This window comes from Halichondria panicea, chromosome 1, assembly GCF_963675165.1.
Source record: "Halichondria panicea chromosome 1, odHalPani1.1, whole genome shotgun sequence".
Classification (NCBI taxonomy): Eukaryota; Metazoa; Porifera; class Demospongiae; order Suberitida; family Halichondriidae; genus Halichondria; species Halichondria panicea.
The window spans coordinates 1,420,646-1,440,064 of record NC_087377.1 but is presented as its reverse complement, the minus strand read 5'-3'; the positions used below and the strand labels follow the sequence as shown (position 1 = coordinate 1,440,064).

Genomic DNA, 19,419 nt, shown 5'->3' with positions numbered 1-19,419 from the left:
TGCTATCTGGAGCTCAGTACTTGGGGAAAGCGTTCCATTGAAGCAGCTGTCGTACAAATACAGTTCACCCTTAAACAGAGAAGTGGCAATCCAGTGCTGTCATTCTTCAACAAAGAAGATTTGCACAGCTGCATGTGTACATTGATTTCGTTGACAAACTCTCTTCCTTGGTCTGATTGAATCACTTTTGGCCACCCATGCCTGCAAAATGTGTCAAACAGAAATTTTGCTACACCTTCTGCTGATTTTGATGGGAGTGGGGCAGCCTCAGGCCACTTAGAGAAATAGTCTGAGAGCGTGATAATGTACTTGTTTCCAGAGCTTGTTTCAGGTCCTACCAAGTCAATACCAACTCTGTACCAGACCTTTGTTACAGGGATGGGATGTAGTTCTGCTCTGGGCTTCTGCAGTTGGTGATTCGTTCGTTGGCATTAGTCGCAGTGCTTGCAGAGCTGTATGACGTCAGCATGTAGGCCTTTCCAGTAGAAATCCTGAGCAACCTACATGCATGAAACAGATATAATTATACTTTATAAGATATGATGATAAATATACCTTTCCATAGGTCTTGTCTCTCTCAAAATGCATTCCATCCAGTCCATCGTGGCACATGTTTAGTATCCTGCTTTTCTCCTCTTGCTTCACCACAACTCTTCTCATTCTATGGATGCCAGTGCTGTCCTTCTCAGGCAGGTATAAGCATTGTTGCTGCAGAGCATACCTTTGAGCTTTGTCTCTTATACTTCTCTTGTCATTAGTGGAAAGCCCGTCTCTGTATTTCTTCTGGCCAGCATTGCTGGCAGCAGTCTTGTACAGCAGTATGTCCTCATACTCTTGTTGAGTAGCCATTCTGATTGCTAACAGTCTATACATTTCGCATGCACGCGCACGCTTATTATACTAAAGCTGCTTTGACAGGTTTTGACAGGGTACATGTACCCGGATGATATATCCTGGGGGCGGGGATTCTGTCCTAGGACAAAACCACCGGGGGGGAGGCATTGTCCTAAGACCGCAGGCTCCGGGGGAGAAACTGTCGCCCGGAGGTTCTATCCTATGACACCGGGGCCCAAAATTTTATGACACCGGCCTACTGAGCTAGCTACCCTAGCTAGCTGTAGACTCTGCCATAGACTAGACTAAGCGCTTCACAGCTAGGCAGCATTGAAACAGATCTACTCTATAATATATAGCTCCAGTTGCTAACATGAGATGGCTCCATGCTCACAAGGCTACAAGCAGTGTAGAGAGAGATGGAGCTAGCAGAGAGTGACTGTCTCAAGGTATCCTGACTGATTGCTGCTGGTGGTGGATATGGTGGCTAGTCTGCAGAGGGAGCTGGACAATGCTAGGGTGAGTACGCAGTGTCAGATTTTATTGAGTGGACCCAGATACTCTATCTATAGACTAGCTCTCTAGCTCCCTTTGTTGTAGTGCACCTATCATCAATGTTTTGCCCCAGAGGAGGCCCGGTCCGACATGCGTGCACGAATCACTACAAATGCTAGTACATTTGGCCTGGACATATCACGTGACCCCAATTACCACAATGCACTGAACTTATAGTGATTCGTGCACGCATGTCGGACCTCCTCTGGTGTTGCCCCACTACCCCCCCCCCCGGGACATACGGGGAAATTTAACCTGAAATGTTGGCCCCATACTTGGGGATTTGACCTGGCTTTGCGTAGTAAAGACTGCTTGTATAACCTGTTTTAATGTGTGCAACTGCTTGGGGCTTAAAAATCCTCCGTTGACTGGGGGATTTGAACACAGAATCCTTCCCCTATCAGGGGAAATTTGACCTGAGGTAAGGTCAAATCCCCATATAAGCCCGACCCCTCCTGGGGGGAGTGGGGCGACACATTGATAGGTGCATAATGTATGGTCCTCCATTGCCTACTCATACTAATGGAGTGGGTGTGTGATGAGTGGAGTGGGTGGTAGTGTACCTGCGTGCATGATGGTAGTCTATTGCTTAGTCATACTAATGGAGTGGTACCATTGATCATGTACAGTAGTGAGAATCACAAACACTGTCTGCATGTAGCTAATTAGTGATAAATTAAGCTTTTAATATTATTATTATTATTTATTCTATTAGGTACTTCGGTGATAGATTTGCTGAATCAGCGGGCACTCGACTGAGACAACGTGAAGTGTTGCATATCTTCTCTGACGTTGCTAAGGCCGTTGCTAGGCTACACCATCGGACAAAACCCGTCATACATCGTGACCTCAAGGTATGTACAATTGAACTATAATGGAACCCCTCTATAACAGACACCTTTGGGGAACAATGTTTTGGCCTTTATACAGAGGTGGCCTTTGTTGAGAGGTTGTTTTGTACATAAACTGTTCGTTTGGGACCTGGGTGCCTGGCCGTTATATAGCAACTGGCCTTTATTCAGAGGTGGTTGTTAACAGAGGTTTCACTGTATTACGTTTAGGGAAAAAAATTTTGGCTGCATGTATACAAAAACTATTCATTTGGGACCTCATAGCCTGCAGTTGAACTTTCTTCAGCTGAGGTCATTAAGAGTGGCTCCACTGTTTGTGTGTGTGAGGAAGCATTTCACTAGTTACATAATTTATTGTACAAAGCATCCATTTTAGAGTATCAAGTATCATTCAATAGCTCTATCCCATAGTTGTGTATAGTCGTAGTCAGAAATAAATGTGTAATAGATACTTATACTAATGCTGTTATGTGAGCAGCTATCATAATCACTGCATACTCTTGTATCATACAGTGATATCCATTTGTGGCCTGTACTGAAATCGCGTCGTTTAAAAGTTAATCACATAAATAATTATCCCTTATATCCCGTTGCTACGTTGTTGCCAAGTGCAATATGCTTCATATTGCACTGCTGAAAGTCATATTGCACTGACCGCAAAACGCCCCTCTGGCAATTAGACAATTAAATTAAAATTAAATTAATACGCATGAGAAATAACAAGTATCAAAGTATGTCCAGCCATGCAGGAATGAATGTTCAGCACTGCTGGAGTTTCTTCTTGCAACCATGCAGGTTTTAAAATTGTCCAAGATTCATTTTGTGGAAGATTCTGTGTTCCTAGATCGACCTAGTCCTCGACATCGTGATGCATGTCAATTCTGCTTCACCGTATAGCACTAGAAGTGGCTCTTTTTGCTGGGGGCATGAGCTGTTTTGCAGCAGTGTAGAAGCGAGCTTTCTTGGCTTGGTTATGAGGCCGAGCGTAGACCAGCAGCTAATACATGTATTCACTGAGTAGTGGGGTGGGGCTGTTTCTTTGCAGCAGTAAGTGGGGCGGGGCTGTTTTGCAGCACCAGAAGTGGGGTGGGGCTGTTTTACAGATTTCAGTTGAAACTCCAACAATTTTGTGTCAAGCCATTCGTCGGTCATGCCAATCTTATATGCTGCAGATACTGGTGTCTAGAAGAGAGAAGAGATGGAGCTGTGTCTAGAGTTGTCTCTGTCTTTTTTGTGCTGTTTATAATTATTGTGTTACTAGGACAGTGTTATGTTGCTATGCCCTCGGGATATAAACTAGTTATAACACGTGCACTCGAGCTGCATGGCATATATTGCACTCAGCCCTCGGGGCTGGCGCCCTCGTGCTTCAGTGCAATATATTCCATACATCCCTCGTGCCCGTGTTATAACTATAACATAAGACACATTTGTTTTATGCTTGCCGTGTGGGTGTGTGTGGGTGTAGGTGTGTGTGTGTGGGTGTAGGTGTGTGTGATACATGTGTTCTCCTCCTCCCTTGTAGGCTGCCTGTTGACCTCTGACCCTGAGCTGCGTCCCAGTATCTGGAAAGTGTGTGAGGTGGTGTCCAGGATCACAGGAACCACCAACCATGTCACTAATGTCTTTGTGAGTACCTTACTATTAGTATACCCTACGGTGGCCCGAGTGCTACTCCTAGTTGGTAGTTGGTGACCTTTAAACTTCGCAACGAACTAATGCCAGGAATTATTCTAGATCTGCAAAACCTGTTTCTCTAAGCCTTCATTGATGGGGGCAAGCCCTACTTAATGTACATTGTATAGCGGACACACGTTTAATAGTGCCGTCTGAGACCAGCAAAGACTATTATCTTCTACGCCAGTTAGCATAATAATTATGTTATAATAATATAGATCTTTGCACTGCCTCAAATCTTTTAACCAAACGGCCTCAATAGAATCTAAGTGCCATACAACATGTTTCTATAATGCCCCTCCCTCCCTCTCTACCGGGAATATAGGTGCATGGGGATTAGACCTCCCTACTTAGATGTGTATATAATTATCGTCTTAGCCTGCCAGCTAGATATCTAGCAATTATTATTGGTGCCAGTATCATAATTTTAACTTACACATAAAAACAGGTTGCAAAGTTTAAAGGTCATGAACTTCCAACTGCCAACTACGCGTTTGAACTATCAACTAGGAGTAGCACTCAGGGCCACCGTAATACCCTGTATATGTATAGTGGTGGGTAGACCAACAGTGGCTGTATTATAGAGGGTGGTCTGCTAACACAGGTCCAAACACATGCTACGGAGACTTTGGGGCCATTAACCTGGCTGTATTATAGAGGGTGGCCTGCTAACACAGGTCCAAACACATGCTATGGAGACTTTGGGGCACATTAACCTGGCTGTATTATAGAGGGTGGTCTGCTAACACAGGTCCAAACACATGCTATGGAGACTTTGGGGCACATTAACCTGGCTGTATTATATAGAGGGTGGTCTGCTAACACAGGTCCAAACACATGCTATGGAGACTTTGGGGCCCATTAACCTGGCTGTATTATAGAGGGTGGCCTGCTAACACAGGTCCAAACACATGCTATGGAGACTTTGGGGCCATTAACCTGGCTGTATTATAGAGGGTGGCCTGCTAACACAGGTCCAAACACATGCTATGGAGACTTTGGGGCACATTAACCTGGCTGTATTATAGAGGGTGGTCTGCTAACACAGGTCCAAACACATGCTATGGAGACTTTGGGGCCCATTAACCTGGCTGTAATATAGAGGGTGGTCTGCTAACACAGGTCCAAACACATGCTATGGAGACTTTGGAGCCCATTAACCTGGCTGTATTATAGAGGGTGGCCTGCTAACACAGGTCCAAGCACATGCTATGGAGACTTTGGGGGCCATTAACCTGGCTGTATTATAGAGGGTGGCCTGCTAACACAGGTCCAAACACATGCTATGGAGACTTGGGCCCATTAACCTGGCTGTATTATAGAGGGTGGCCTGCTAACACAGGTCCAAACACATGCTATGGAGACTTGGGACCATTAACCTGGCTGTATTATAGAGGGTGGTCTGCTAACACAGGTCCAAACACATGCTATGGAGACTTTGGGACCCATTAACCTGGCTGTATAATAGAGGGTGGTCTGCTAACACAGGTCCAAACACATGCTATGGAGACTTTGGGACCCATTAACCTGGCTGTAATATAGAGGGTGGTCTGCTAACACAGGTCCAAACACATGCTATGGAGACTTTGGGGCACATTAACCTGGCTGTATTATAGAGGGTGGTCTGCTAACACAGGTCCAAACACATGCTATGGAGACTTTGGGGCCCATTAACCTGGCTGTATTATAGAGGGTGGCCTGCTAACACAGGTCCAAACACATGCTATGGAGACTTTGGGGCCATTAACCTGGCTGTATTATAGAGGGTGGCCTGCTAACACAGGTCCAAACACATGCTATGGAGACTTTGGGGCACATTAACCTGGCTGTATTATAGAGGGTGGTCTGCTAACACAGGTCCAAACACATGCTATGGAGACTTTGGGGCCCATTAACCTGGCTGTAATATAGAGGGTGGTCTGCTAACACAGGTCCAAACACATGCTATGGAGACTTTGGAGCCCATTAACCTGGCTGTATTATAGAGGGTGGCCTGCTAACACAGGTCCAAGCACATGCTATGGAGACTTTGGGGGCCATTAACCTGGCTGTATTATAGAGGGTGGCCTGCTAACACAGGTCCAAACACATGCTATGGAGACTTGGGCCCATTAACCTGGCTGTATTATAGAGGGTGGCCTGCTAACACAGGTCCAAACACATGCTATGGAGACTTGGGACCATTAACCTGGCTGTATTATAGAGGGTGGTCTGCTAACACAGGTCCAAACACATGCTATGGAGACTTTGGGACCCATTAACCTGGCTGTATAATAGAGGGTGGTCTGCTAACACAGGTCCAAACACATGCTATGGAGACTTTGGGACCCATTAACCTGGCTGTAATATAGAGGGTGGTCTGCTAACACAGGTCCAAACACATGCTATGGAGACTTTGGAGCCCATTAACCTGGCTGTATTATAGAGGGTGGCCTGCTAACACAGGTCCAAGCACATGCTATGGAGACTTTGGGGGCCATTAACCTGGCTGTATTATAGAGGGTGGCCTGCTAACACAGGTCCAAACACATGCTATGGAGACTTGGGCCCATTAACCTGGCTGTATTATAGAGGGTGGCCTGCTAACACAGGTCCAAACACATGCTATGGAGACTTGGGACCATTAACCTGGCTGTATTATAGAGGGTGGTCTGCTAACACAGGTCCAAACACATGCTATGGAGACTTTGGGACCCATTAACCTGGCTGTATAATAGAGGGTGGTCTGCTAACACAGGTCCAAACACATGCTATGGAGACTTTGGGACCCATTAACCTGGCTGTATTATAGAGGGTGGCCTGCTAACATAGGTCCAAACACATGCTATGGAGACTTTGGGACCCATTAACCTGGCTGTATTATAGAGGGTGGCCTGCTAACATAGGTCCAAACACATGCTATGGAGACTTTGGGACCCATTAACCTGGCTGTATTATAGAGGGTGGCCTGCTAACATAGGTCCAAACACATGCTATGGAGACTTTGGGACCCATTAACTTGGCTGTATTATAGAGGGTGGCCTGCTAACACAGGTCCAAACACATGCTATGGAGACTTGGGACCATTAACCTGGCTGTATTATAGAGGGTGGTCTGCTAACACAGGTCCAAACACATGCTATGGAGACTTTGGGACCCATTAACCTGGCTGTATAATAGAGGGTGGTCTGCTAACACAGGTCCAAACACATGCTATGGAGACTTTGGGACCCATTAACCTGGCTGTATTATAGAGGGTGGCCTGCTAACACAGGTCCAAACACATGCTATGGAGACTTTGGGACCCATTAACCTGGCTGTATTATAGAGGGTGGTCTGCTAACACAGGTCCAAACACATGCTATGGAGACTTTGGGACCCATTAACCTGGCTGTATAATAGAGGGTGGTCTGCTAACACAGGTCCAAACACATGCTATGGAGACTTTGGGACCCATTAACCTGGCTGTAATATAGAGGGTGGTCTGCTAACACAGGTCCAAACACATGCTATGGAGACTTTGGAGCCCATTAACCTGGCTGTATTATAGAGGGTGGCCTGCTAACACAGGTCCAAGCACATGCTATGGAGACTTTGGGGGCCATTAACCTGGCTGTATTATAGAGGGTGGCCTGCTAACACAGGTCCAAACACATGCTATGGAGACTTGGGCCCATTAACCTGGCTGTATTATAGAGGGTGGCCTGCTAACACAGGTCCAAACACATGCTATGGAGACTTGGGACCATTAACCTGGCTGTATTATAGAGGGTGGTCTGCTAACACAGGTCCAAACACATGCTATGGAGACTTTGGGACCCATTAACCTGGCTGTATAATAGAGGGTGGTCTGCTAACACAGGTCCAAACACATGCTATGGAGACTTTGGGACCCATTAACCTGGCTGTATTATAGAGGGTGGCCTGCTAACATAGGTCCAAACACATGCTATGGAGACTTTGGGACCCATTAACCTGGCTGTATTATAGAGGGTGGCCTGCTAACATAGGTCCAAACACATGCTATGGAGACTTTGGGACCCATTAACCTGGCTGTATTATAGAGGGTGGCCTGCTAACATAGGTCCAAACACATGCTATGGAGACTTTGGGACCCATTAACCTGGCTGTATTATAGAGGGTGGCCTGCTAACACAGGTCCAAACACATGCTATGGAGACTTGGGACCATTAACCTGGCTGTATTATAGAGGGTGGTCTGCTAACACAGGTCCAAACACATGCTATGGAGACTTTGGGACCCATTAACCTGGCTGTATAATAGAGGGTGGTCTGCTAACACAGGTCCAAACACATGCTATGGAGACTTTGGGACCCATTAACCTGGCTGTATTATAGAGGGTGGCCTGCTAACACAGGTCCAAACACATGCTATGGAGACTTTGGGACCCATTAACCTGGCTGTATAATAGAGGGTGGTCTGCTAACACAGGTCCAAACACATGCTATGGAGACTTTGGGACCCATTAACCTGGCTGTATTATAGAGGGTGGCCTGCTAACATAGGTCCAAACACATGCTATGGAGACTTTGGGACCCATTAACCTGGCTGTATTATAGAGGGTGGCCTGCTAACATAGGTCCAAACACATGCTATGGAGACTTTGGGACCCATTAACCTGGCTGTATTATAGAGGGTGGCCTGCTAACATAGGTCCAAACACATGCTATGGAGACTTTGGGACCCATTAACCTGGCTGTATTATAGAGGGTGGCCTGCTAACACAGGTCCAAACACATGCTATGGAGACTTGGGACCATTAACCTGGCTGTATTATAGAGGGTGGTCTGCTAACACAGGTCCAAACACATGCTATGGAGACTTTGGGACCCATTAACCTGGCTGTATAATAGAGGGTGGTCTGCTAACACAGGTCCAAACACATGCTATGGAGACTTTGGGACCCATTAACCTGGCTGTATTATAGAGGGTGGCCTGCTAACACAGGTCCAAACACATGCTATGGAGACTTTGGGACCCATTAACCTGGCTGTATTATAGAGGGTGGTCTGCTAACACAGGTCCAAACACATGCTATGGAGACTTTGGGACCCATTAACCTGGCTGTATTATAGAGGGTGGCCTGCTAACATAGGTCCAAACACATGCTATGGAGACTTTGGGACCCATTAACCTGGCTGTATTATAGAGGGTGGCCTGCTAACACAGGTCCAAACACATGCTATGGAGACTTGGGACCATTAACCTGGCTGTATTATAGAGGGTGGTCTGCTAACACAGGTCCAAACACATGCTATGGAGACTTTGGGACCCATTAACCTGGCTGTATAATAGAGGGTGGTCTGCTAACACAGGTCCAAACACATGCTATGGAGACTTTGGGACCCATTAACCTGGCTGTATTATAGAGGGTGGCCTGCTAACACAGGTCCAAACACATGCTATGGAGACTTTGGGACCCATTAACCTGGCTGTATTATAGAGGGTGGTCTGCTAACACAGGTCCAAACACATGCTATGGAGACTTTGGGGACCATTAACCTGGCTGTATTATAGAGGGTGGTCTGCTAACACAGGTCCAAACACATGCTATGGAGACTTTGGGGCCCATTAACCTGGCTGTATTATAGAGGGTGGCCTGCTAACACAGGTCCAAACACATGCTATGGAGACTTTGGGACCCATTAACCTGGCTGTATTATAGAGGGTGGTCTGCTAACACAGGTCCAAACACATGCTATGGAGACTTTGGGACCCATTAACCTGGCTGTATTATAGAGGGTGGCCTGCTAACATAGGTCCAAACACATGCTATGGAGACTTTGGGACCCATTAACCTGGCTGTATTATAGAGGGTGGCCTGCTAACACAGGTCCAAACACATGCTATGGAGACTTGGGACCATTAACCTGGCTGTATTATAGAGGGTGGTCTGCTAACACAGGTCCAAACACATGCTATGGAGACTTTGGGACCCATTAACCTGGCTGTATAATAGAGGGTGGTCTGCTAACACAGGTCCAAACACATGCTATGGAGACTTTGGGACCCATTAACCTGGCTGTATTATAGAGGGTGGCCTGCTAACACAGGTCCAAACACATGCTATGGAGACTTTGGGACCCATTAACCTGGCTGTATTATAGAGGGTGGTCTGCTAACACAGGTCCAAACACATGCTATGGAGACTTTGGGGACCATTAACCTGGCTGTATTATAGAGGGTGGTCTGCTAACACATGTCCAAACACATGCTATGGAGACTTTGGGGCCCATTAACCTGGCTGTATTATAGAGGGTGGCCTGCTAACACAGGTCCAAACACATGCTATGGAGACTTTGGGGACCATTAACCTGGCTGTATTATAGAGGGTGGTCTGCTAACACAGGTCCAAACACATGCTATGGAGACTTTGGGGCCCATTAACCTGGCTGTATTATAGAGGGTGGCCTGCTAATAATTATAGTGACATTCAGTGTAAAAATTGTGTAAGTATTAGTTATTATTGCTTTTTAATAAGTGCTGACATCAGCGTTTTACATTCAAATTGCACAGGAAGCGACTCATCACCGACTGTGCAGATATTTTTCCATATTGCACACCCGGAAGTATTATTGCACACTTGTTATTGCACACTAGGAAGTGATTCTTATTTGGAATAAAACGTTTTCAGCAGTGAGAGAACAAGAAAAACATAGTTTACACACTTATAATCATGCATTGCAATGTTTATCAGTCTCTTTTCTTGTTTTCTGATGCTCTGTATCACTTCTGTGCTCTTTTTGCAGTGAAGCTGAGGGTCAGGAGGTTGTCAGTATTCATATTTAATGCATCAAACAGGCATCAGTGTTGGGAGTGGGTGCTTTGAGCGGAGTATTGCACATGTAGAAGTGTACTGCACCACCATATAAGCCTGTTCAGGCTTGTATAAAGTCGTTTTGGCTTCAAAAACGGTTGTCACACTTTTCTTCAGTTATAGCGGTGCATGTTTCCTCTTCTGATACACTGGAGCCACTGGAGCATGATAGAAAGCAAGCACATGCTGTTTATCCTTCAGAACTATCCATTTTCAAAACGGGTTGCTGGTTGTCAACGTTTTTCTTGTCTGTTCTCTACAAAATCTTTAAGTAGCCTTCTGCAAGCTCTCTTGGTGTTCTAGAGTCTTATTTCTTTGTCTTTCTAGCTGTTTTCTTTCTCTTAAACTAGTCTTCAACTGGGAGTGTTGCTACGCATTCTTCTGGTTGATAAAGCAACCGCATGTTGCGCATGCGCAGATTCAACCTGCATTTTGGTTGCCAAGCAATAAATGCATTATCCCATGGATACTGATGATTATCACTCGTCCGTGCCTAGTAACTGTCACTCGTGCCTTGCAGGCACTCGTGCAGTTACTGGCACAGACTCGTGATAATCTTCAGTATCCATAGGATAATATCATATTATTCACCATAATTTATAATTATCTCCACACAGCGTTCACCTTGTCCGCCAAATACTCTCCCTTCTCCAAAAAATGCTCGTCCTGTTGCTAAGAAACCAACCAACCAATCAAAACCCTCCATAACTGTCACCCTCCCATTAACACTATTGCTACAGCAGTTACCACGACATCCATTTCAACTCAGGGTCAAATTCGTCATGGCAACAACGAGTATTGAACCTGAAGCCGTCCAATCAGAATGCAGGATTCCATTAGAGCGTAGACAGTGGACTGGATGCTTTTGGTTATGTCCCATTCACTCCACAAAGAATAGGATCAGAGACCAACCTGACCACAGTGGTGAGTGTGTGTGTGTGTGTGTGTGTGTGGGTGTGGGTGTGTGAGTGGGCGTTAAATTAATTAAGTGTTTATTTTCTCACTACTTGCCTTAGGCCACACAAATTGCAATTAGCCAGCAGATTGAGGAGATTATTATTATACGTAAATTGAAACACATAACTTCCTCAATAAGCAGATGTTTTAATTTTAGTCAATAATAATTATTATAAAAAACCATACAAATTTTTTTTCTAGTGCTGAGGTCACGTGATATTTGACTTGCCAATTTCCAAGTGCGAGAGCCTGAGAGACTTCAAATTGACTTTGCATGGCCTTATAATTATACAGAATGTTTATTGTGGTGGCCCCTAGGCTGGGCAGAGGCTGACTCTGGGTCCCTTATTAAACCTGGCTGTATTATAGAGGGTGACCACAATACACAACTCTATACTGCTTATTCAACCCCCCATCCCTCACATGTGTTCACTCCCACCCCTCACATGTGTTCACTCTCTCACACACACACTCACCAGGGTGTTATACAGGGCCCGGGGGGGGGGGGGGGGGGGGGATATCCCTCCTCTAAAATTACTACTAGTTGTATAACTGAGTGTCCATAGCTGGCAATTTTACAATAACAGAGTATTGAAACAGTTGACCTTTTTTTAGCAACATTTCCCCCTTCTACTTCAAAATCCTGTATGACACCTTGCTCACACACACACTCCACACCCACACTCCACATCCACACTCCACACCCACACACACACTCCACACACACACCTCACAGACTGGCAGTCCATTTCCTACGGATGACTTTGGTAGCACTCCATTAATTTTGACGGACGTTCCTCTACCCGCCCTCTTATAATACTGCTGACAATGCAAGACGAGATTTGTTTGGAGCACCCCCCTTTGGAGAGGGTTCAAAGGTTACGGCGACAATGACAACTGTAGATCAATTTGGAGCAGTTCCTTTTAGCTGAATTTTAACATTTTATTTTTCCGTCTGTTTAGTATAATTATTTTTTATAAGTGTTGTTTTGTGTGTAGTAGGATCGATCACATGACTGGACTATTGACTGTGTCGGTATAATTATTATAAATGATGTTCAGTGCTTTACGCAATATCTTTGTTGAAAGAGTAATTAAGTTTTTATGGCCGGAAGCTTAAAGACCCTTGAAATACAAAAAGAGGGTGTGGCACTTAATTTGCTTTGTTTACTGTACTGAGGGGAGAATTTGACAGAGTTTGAAAGAAGCTTCAATGGCTGAACAAGATTCAGAGTAAGTGAACAATGATGTAGACTATAATTACTACTCATGGTAGCACCTTGTGATTGCATGGAGGGAGGCTCATTCCATTAGTAGAGTCAGAGCAGGCTATGATCAGAGGTGGAACACTGTAACAGCAAAGTGACAGCTGGATATGTGCATGGTGTCACTTGTATAAACTATATACACATATCAAGTAATTCTCTGTATGACTGACCCCTCAACCATCTATTTTGTACAGTGCTCAAAAGAAGTTAGCCGAGGACTTATGGGAGGCTGTAGACAATAATGACGTCACCAAAGTTAGGTCCCTGTTGGGACAGGGGGCAGACCCCAACCACCAGCTCTACTGGAGTGACGAGTGGGCGGATGAGGAGCCTCCATTACATTGGGCTTGCCTGAGGGGCAACCTTGAGATTGTGAAGACACTTGTTACTCATGGAGCTCATACTGAAGGTGCTGGGTGTATAGTTATACCTTCACGATAATAATTTCTGGTCTATAGCGAAACAATTGTTCACGAATTTGCTATTTTTTTCATACATTCCAAACCCTCCCAAAGCTTTGATACAATGCCCCTCGCTGGTAGGCATCATACATGTATATAATTATACTGTCTTGCCAGAAACTACCTGTTGTAGTGCTTAATTTGAAATGACCGACTGTTGTAAAGTAGCTGAGGTGTACAAACTTCGTATAGTAATTATCTATATCTATGCTAGAACTGTGTCTCATAGTTATGCCTCAAGTATTGTACTGACAGTAAGACAATTGTCTGTTTCTTTGGACCTTTTCCCCAAATTTTTTCAACATTAAAATAGATTTGATCCAAACTGCAGGGCATTTGAATTCCATTGCCAATCTCTGTACTCCTTTATTTATGTTGAGCTATATTATTTTAGCCGGGTCAGATTTTTGATAGTCTCTAGCTCTGTATTTGTTCCCATAGCCTCTCCTACTGTTTGTCTTTCCAGTTGATTAGACACAGTCCTGTTAAATCAGATTCCGTGTAATTATTGTGTGTAATGTTCAGATGTGAGGGATGGTGAGGGACAGTCACCACTGGACAGAGCTATGGAGGATATGTATGGTTATGATCATAAAGGTTGTGTGGATGTTGCCCTCTACCTGATGAGCCGTGGCTGTGGTGGTGATCAGGACAAAGCCAACCTACTGCGTGCAGCATGTTACCATGGTATCCTGGGTGTAGTGAAGGAACTGGTTGAGCAACACGAAGTTGACCCCAAGAGTGAGTAAATGATTTAATGTGCCCTCTTTGAATACCGTATAGCCGGTAATTTTATGGGGTAAAAATTCATGTAGGTCAGCTTGCCCACGAAAATAAAGAAAATATTTTACCCCACGAAAATTATCCGCTATACGGTGTGTGTTCACTACTTCATGGTGTAACACAACCATACCGTATCCATGGTATCAATGGCGTATGAAGAGAAGAGGGCATGCAACTCACTATTAGTCCAACGTGCGAGCAAAAACTGCATTCAATCTATTTATTATCTGCACATGTAGTTTACACAAATTAATCTATTTTTATATATTACATTAATTTCCACCGCCCACTTACAGTTTTTGCCCTCTTCTCTTCATACGCCCTTGATGGTACTTAGTATCATTTGCTTTGATTCTTCCCAGTTGATTAGACACAGTCCTATTCAGTGTATGTAGCTAACCAAGAGTTTACATGCTGGGCTGCATTGAGGGGGGGGCGAGGGGGTAATTCGCACCCCCCTTAGGATCTGGCAGATTCATTTGTACTGCTATTATAATAATTCTGATGACTTTGCCCCTCCTACATTTTTAATTGCCCAAACCCCCCCCCCCCTGATCTAAAATCCTGGATGCAGCCCTGGTTTAGAGGCAGGGAGGGTGAATTAACCTTCCCCCCATAGAATAATGACATCATCACCATCAGATATAATTATGACATAATCATCATTATTAATACAACATCAGACGCTTACGCGCGCCCAAACGTTTTCTCAAACACCCTGATAACTATTGTGTTTGACTGTGTGTAATGTACAGATGTGAGGGATGATGAGGGACAGTCACCACTGGACAAAGCTCTGGGAGGTTATAATGATGGTTGTGTGGATGTTGCCCTCTACCTGATGAGCCGTGGCTGTGGTGGTGATGAGGACAAAGCCAGGTTACTGGGTGCAGCATGTTACCGTGGCAACCTGGGTGTAGTGAAGGAACTAGTCGAGCAACACAAAGTTGACCCCAGTGAGTGTGATAATCTATTGTGCTTTTAATGGCCTCTTTTAGTATGTGTTCACTACTTGCTAACTCAACGGGTGCTAAAGCTTTATGGTAATGAAGCTACAAGCTACAGTACTAGCAGACTATTACAGTTACAATTTATATGTACAACATGAAATGACATGCGGAACAGAATGGTAAATATAATCGACTATAAGTGTTTAAAATGGATATCGAAAGTTCAAAGTCCATAATTATTAATGACAAGCTACAGAGCGTAACACAACCAGCAAGTAGTGTCCCTGCATGGTACTTAATTTTGTTGATTAGACTGTGTATAATTATAACTATTAGTGTTTTGATTGTGTGTCTAATAGCGTATGGTGTGTTATGTGCAGGTGTGACGCGTCGTCATGATTGGACCCCTCTCCACTATGCATGCAACTCCCATGGAAACAAAGATGTGGTGCAGTACTTGGTGGAGAAGGCCAACTGTGATATCAGTGAGTACAACACAACCACCATGCAGTGTTATATCTTTGTTTCTACACCCACTCTTGTTCAGGTGTAACTAACGGTGATGGCAAGACTTCTCTTGACATTGCTACACGGGTGGGTCACACAATTGCTGACTACCTCAAGTCTCTACCACAACAATGTAAGCTCACTAGGATCATGAGTACACAGTGTGGTCCAATACAGCTACTCTGTCTATACAGCTGCTGTGACTGGAGACACTGACTCCAGGAGTGTCGAGAATGGACCACCACCAACAGAGAAACAAAAAGGTAACTATTATTTATATCCCATTTGCACGTAATCTTTACCATTTATACTACTGTATAGCGTTGTGTGGTAAAAAATGGAAAACGGTGATTTTCGTGAGCACAAATTTCGTTTAACTGCATTGCATGCGTTACGGTAAGCCACGTTCCCGTGGGGAAGTATTTCGTGTAGGTCAGCTTGCCCACAAAAATAACCAATATTTACCCCACGAAATTACCTGCTATACTGTATTATTCTATTTATTGCTATTAACCTGCACATGTACGTAACTATCTCATTCCTCCTCCAGTGACCTCTGACCCTCTCTCCGGTCAACAGACACCCAATGCTGGCAATGAAACCAGAAACAACTGGTAGGAGACTCTATTATAGCCCAACAATGATCATTAAATATATGCCTGGTATAGATATCACCTGTTTCCCCATCTTATATGTACCGTACATGACATAAATAATTATTGTTAACTGTACCCTCAGATACGCCAAATGGTTCCAAACAACTTCCATCCACTTCAAAGGAAGGCCCTAACCTAACCTCATCAAGTGAGTAATTCATTTAATATCGATTAGTGGTACAATCGTAAATGAAGAGTGTATATGGCTCAGCAAATTCTTATGTACTGTCGCCATTGTTAGACTTGCCGTTCTCGTTCTTCTCTTATCAATATAATTGTTATGTTATACACTATACTTATGTATAGTCATGTTACTATGGTTACGAATGGCCAACACGAGGGTTAGGTATAACTATTATATGTTTCGTTCTAACTGCTGTCCAATCAGATTGCAATGTTTAACCGAATAGCCGCGGTTATGATTTCATACGTAGTACCGCCCACCGCGGAACCAAAATCTAAATTACTTTCATTATCAGCTCCTAGCAAAGAAAGATGCGTAGCTAAGAAGCAGTAGCAGTTTTCTGCAGGCAACTTTGTTGCAAACTAGTCTAGAAATGCTACTCTGCCAGGATCTCTAAGTTTCGAACAGAGGAGTATACCAGCCAAGGCCCCAGCAAAGGATCATTTCACAAGTAAGCTCTGTGTGGTATAGCGATCATCATTTTCCTAGTTCAGCCTTTATAAGCCTTTTGAGCTGATTTAATATGCTTGTCCACCTACCTAGATAGCCTCTGAGTGTGTGAAATATACTGGAAGAGTAGCTTCCGTGAGTTTAGAGCCTGTTTTTAGAGTGTAGTCTACAACGTTTGATATTCAAATTATTTTCTCTTTTTCAGCATTCGCCTCTAGCAAAGAAAGATGCATAACTTGGAAACAGTGACAGTTTTCCTTCTTGAGAAGTAGTCTACAGTAGTTACTGTGTCAGGATGTCCTGGTTTCCAACGAAACAGTCAACCAGCCAAGGGCCAGAGCAGGGGATCACTTCATAGGTATTATGACACAAGCTATACCATTATATAGGAAGTAGGTACAGTTTTTCACTTTATGATGTTTCTGTCCTTATAGCTAGAACAACCTAGGGTACGTATACAGTCTTTGCATGCTCCAACTACTACATATATAGCAATCCCCCAAAAAAGTTTCCAAATTGAAGTTGTGGGGGCTTGGAAAGGTCTGAATTTTCCAAAACAGCCATTATTATAGAAGTAGTTTTCCCTGGGGTAGGGAGCGAACACACCCACACACACACACACACACACACACACACACACACACACACACACACACAGGTTGACCAACTGTCTCTGTTAGGATTTGACATTGTCGTACTAGTGCACAGAGATTCAAGCAAATCACATGACTCCTCTACCACGTCACATGACACGCCCAGTCGCTCACGCCACACCTACAGGAAGTTTGTCACCTCCGGACTGGCCGAGAGCTTTGTTGAATCTCCTCTGGTGTACGGCAGTTGGAAAGATTTCTGTAGTTCTGACAAGACCTCAACTGGACACGCTCAGAAATCCAAGAACAAAACTAACCCACGAAAGAAAAAAGGAGTACAAACGAATACTAATACTACCACTCAGGAGGGGGACAGATCACATGATACGAGTGGAGTGTCACATGATCAAAGCAATGTATCTCAAGACAGCAATGGTCCCAATACTCCATCACAAACAGCACAAAGCTCTACTGCTCCACTCTCTATTAGTGACTTGACACCACTCTTGACACCACTCTGGAATACAATATCTTCTCTTCGCCAACAAGTGGAATCCATGCAGTCAGCCCCGCCCACTCACGGATCACAAGCGTACCCTCAACACATGTACCCCTCAGCTACTGGTTTAATGAGCACAGGGCAATCGACCTTTGTACCCGGGGGTGGTCCATTCAATACACCACTCCCCAACCATTTCACTGGACCTTCTTCACACAACTCAATGCTGGGACAGTCATCACGATTTAATTTGAATCCCGTGTCCTTCCCAATGTTTCCATTTTCACCTGCTCCAGCAAATTATCGTTTCCCTTCACCTATTATACCGTTAGAGTCATCTAGGCAACCAATGAACTCTGACCCCAACACTGACTCAATAGATTCACAGCAATAGAATAATTAACTTGTTTTTGTTTACCTTTAGTTGGAATGCATATTATTTTGTTTTGGGGATTTCCCCCAATGCATATCAGGGAATTTATTTCAGTTCAAGCTTTCTAGTTTAGTGACCCTTTTGTTGTTTGTTTGGTTTGGTTGTGATATTTGTTTGAGGATCCTTACCCACTGGCCATGTGGTAACAAAGCCTCGAATCCAGGCCGCGATTAAAATATACAAGGCCTGGTCTCGAGGCTAACAAAGTACTTGCACTAGCGCTAGTACTTGCGAGCACGGCGCTGCTACCTCAACAACACAAGTCTCTCCTGTCATAAAGAGCTACCACGAGTACAGCATCCTGTACAGAAAGGTCTAGATCTACCAGCCATTGTATTCTGCATGCACCTAGTATCAATCATCTCTATAAAAGAATGTCTTATTTATTTTCCTCGTACAGTTATCGGTGGTCAGATATCCAGCGCTGAACAGAATATTGACCAGCGACTACTAACACTCAGTCTAGAACCAGACATTGAGCTCAGGGGAAAGGTGATTTAATGAAATAATTATACGAGACATTACTATTTCAGAAGCTATCTTTGATTGGCAATAACTTGAGTTGAGATTGTCCTATATACAATTCTAAAGAATGCATTTTGTAGCTCTTTGAAAGAGCTATCAAATGGTGTGTTTAGATTAAAGTATAATGTGAGGTAATAATTATTGTGGTGGTGTAGTTGTCAGGCGTGTGATATATAGTCCTCTCCAATAGCTACAGAATGCACTATTTACTTATTACAAGCTTTTGATTCAACTCAATATTAATATCTCCCATTTGAGCATGTTATAAACATGCTCCCCCACACACAGTTTCAACACACACGTGTAGAGAAGCTGTGTCAGAATAATGTCTTCACAAGGGAACAGAAGTTTCCCACGGATGAGGACCGCCTCACTGACTTCCATTCCCATTTCTTGTTTGATGACGAGAAAAAATCATC

General features: G+C 44.2%; 1 protein-coding gene across 1 annotated transcript in view; it reads left to right on the top strand.

Annotated features, from left to right (window-relative positions):
• LOC135350196 (uncharacterized) overlaps positions 1-19,419 on the top strand; it is a gene marked incomplete in the record, with an annotated part of 231,127 nt that overhangs the window by 177,973 nt on the left and 33,735 nt on the right. Inside the window, 2 exon segments of the mRNA XM_064548964.1 lie at positions 15,768-15,793; positions 15,855-15,923. Coding sequence (XP_064405034.1) covers positions 15,768-15,793; positions 15,855-15,923 — 95 coding nt within the window.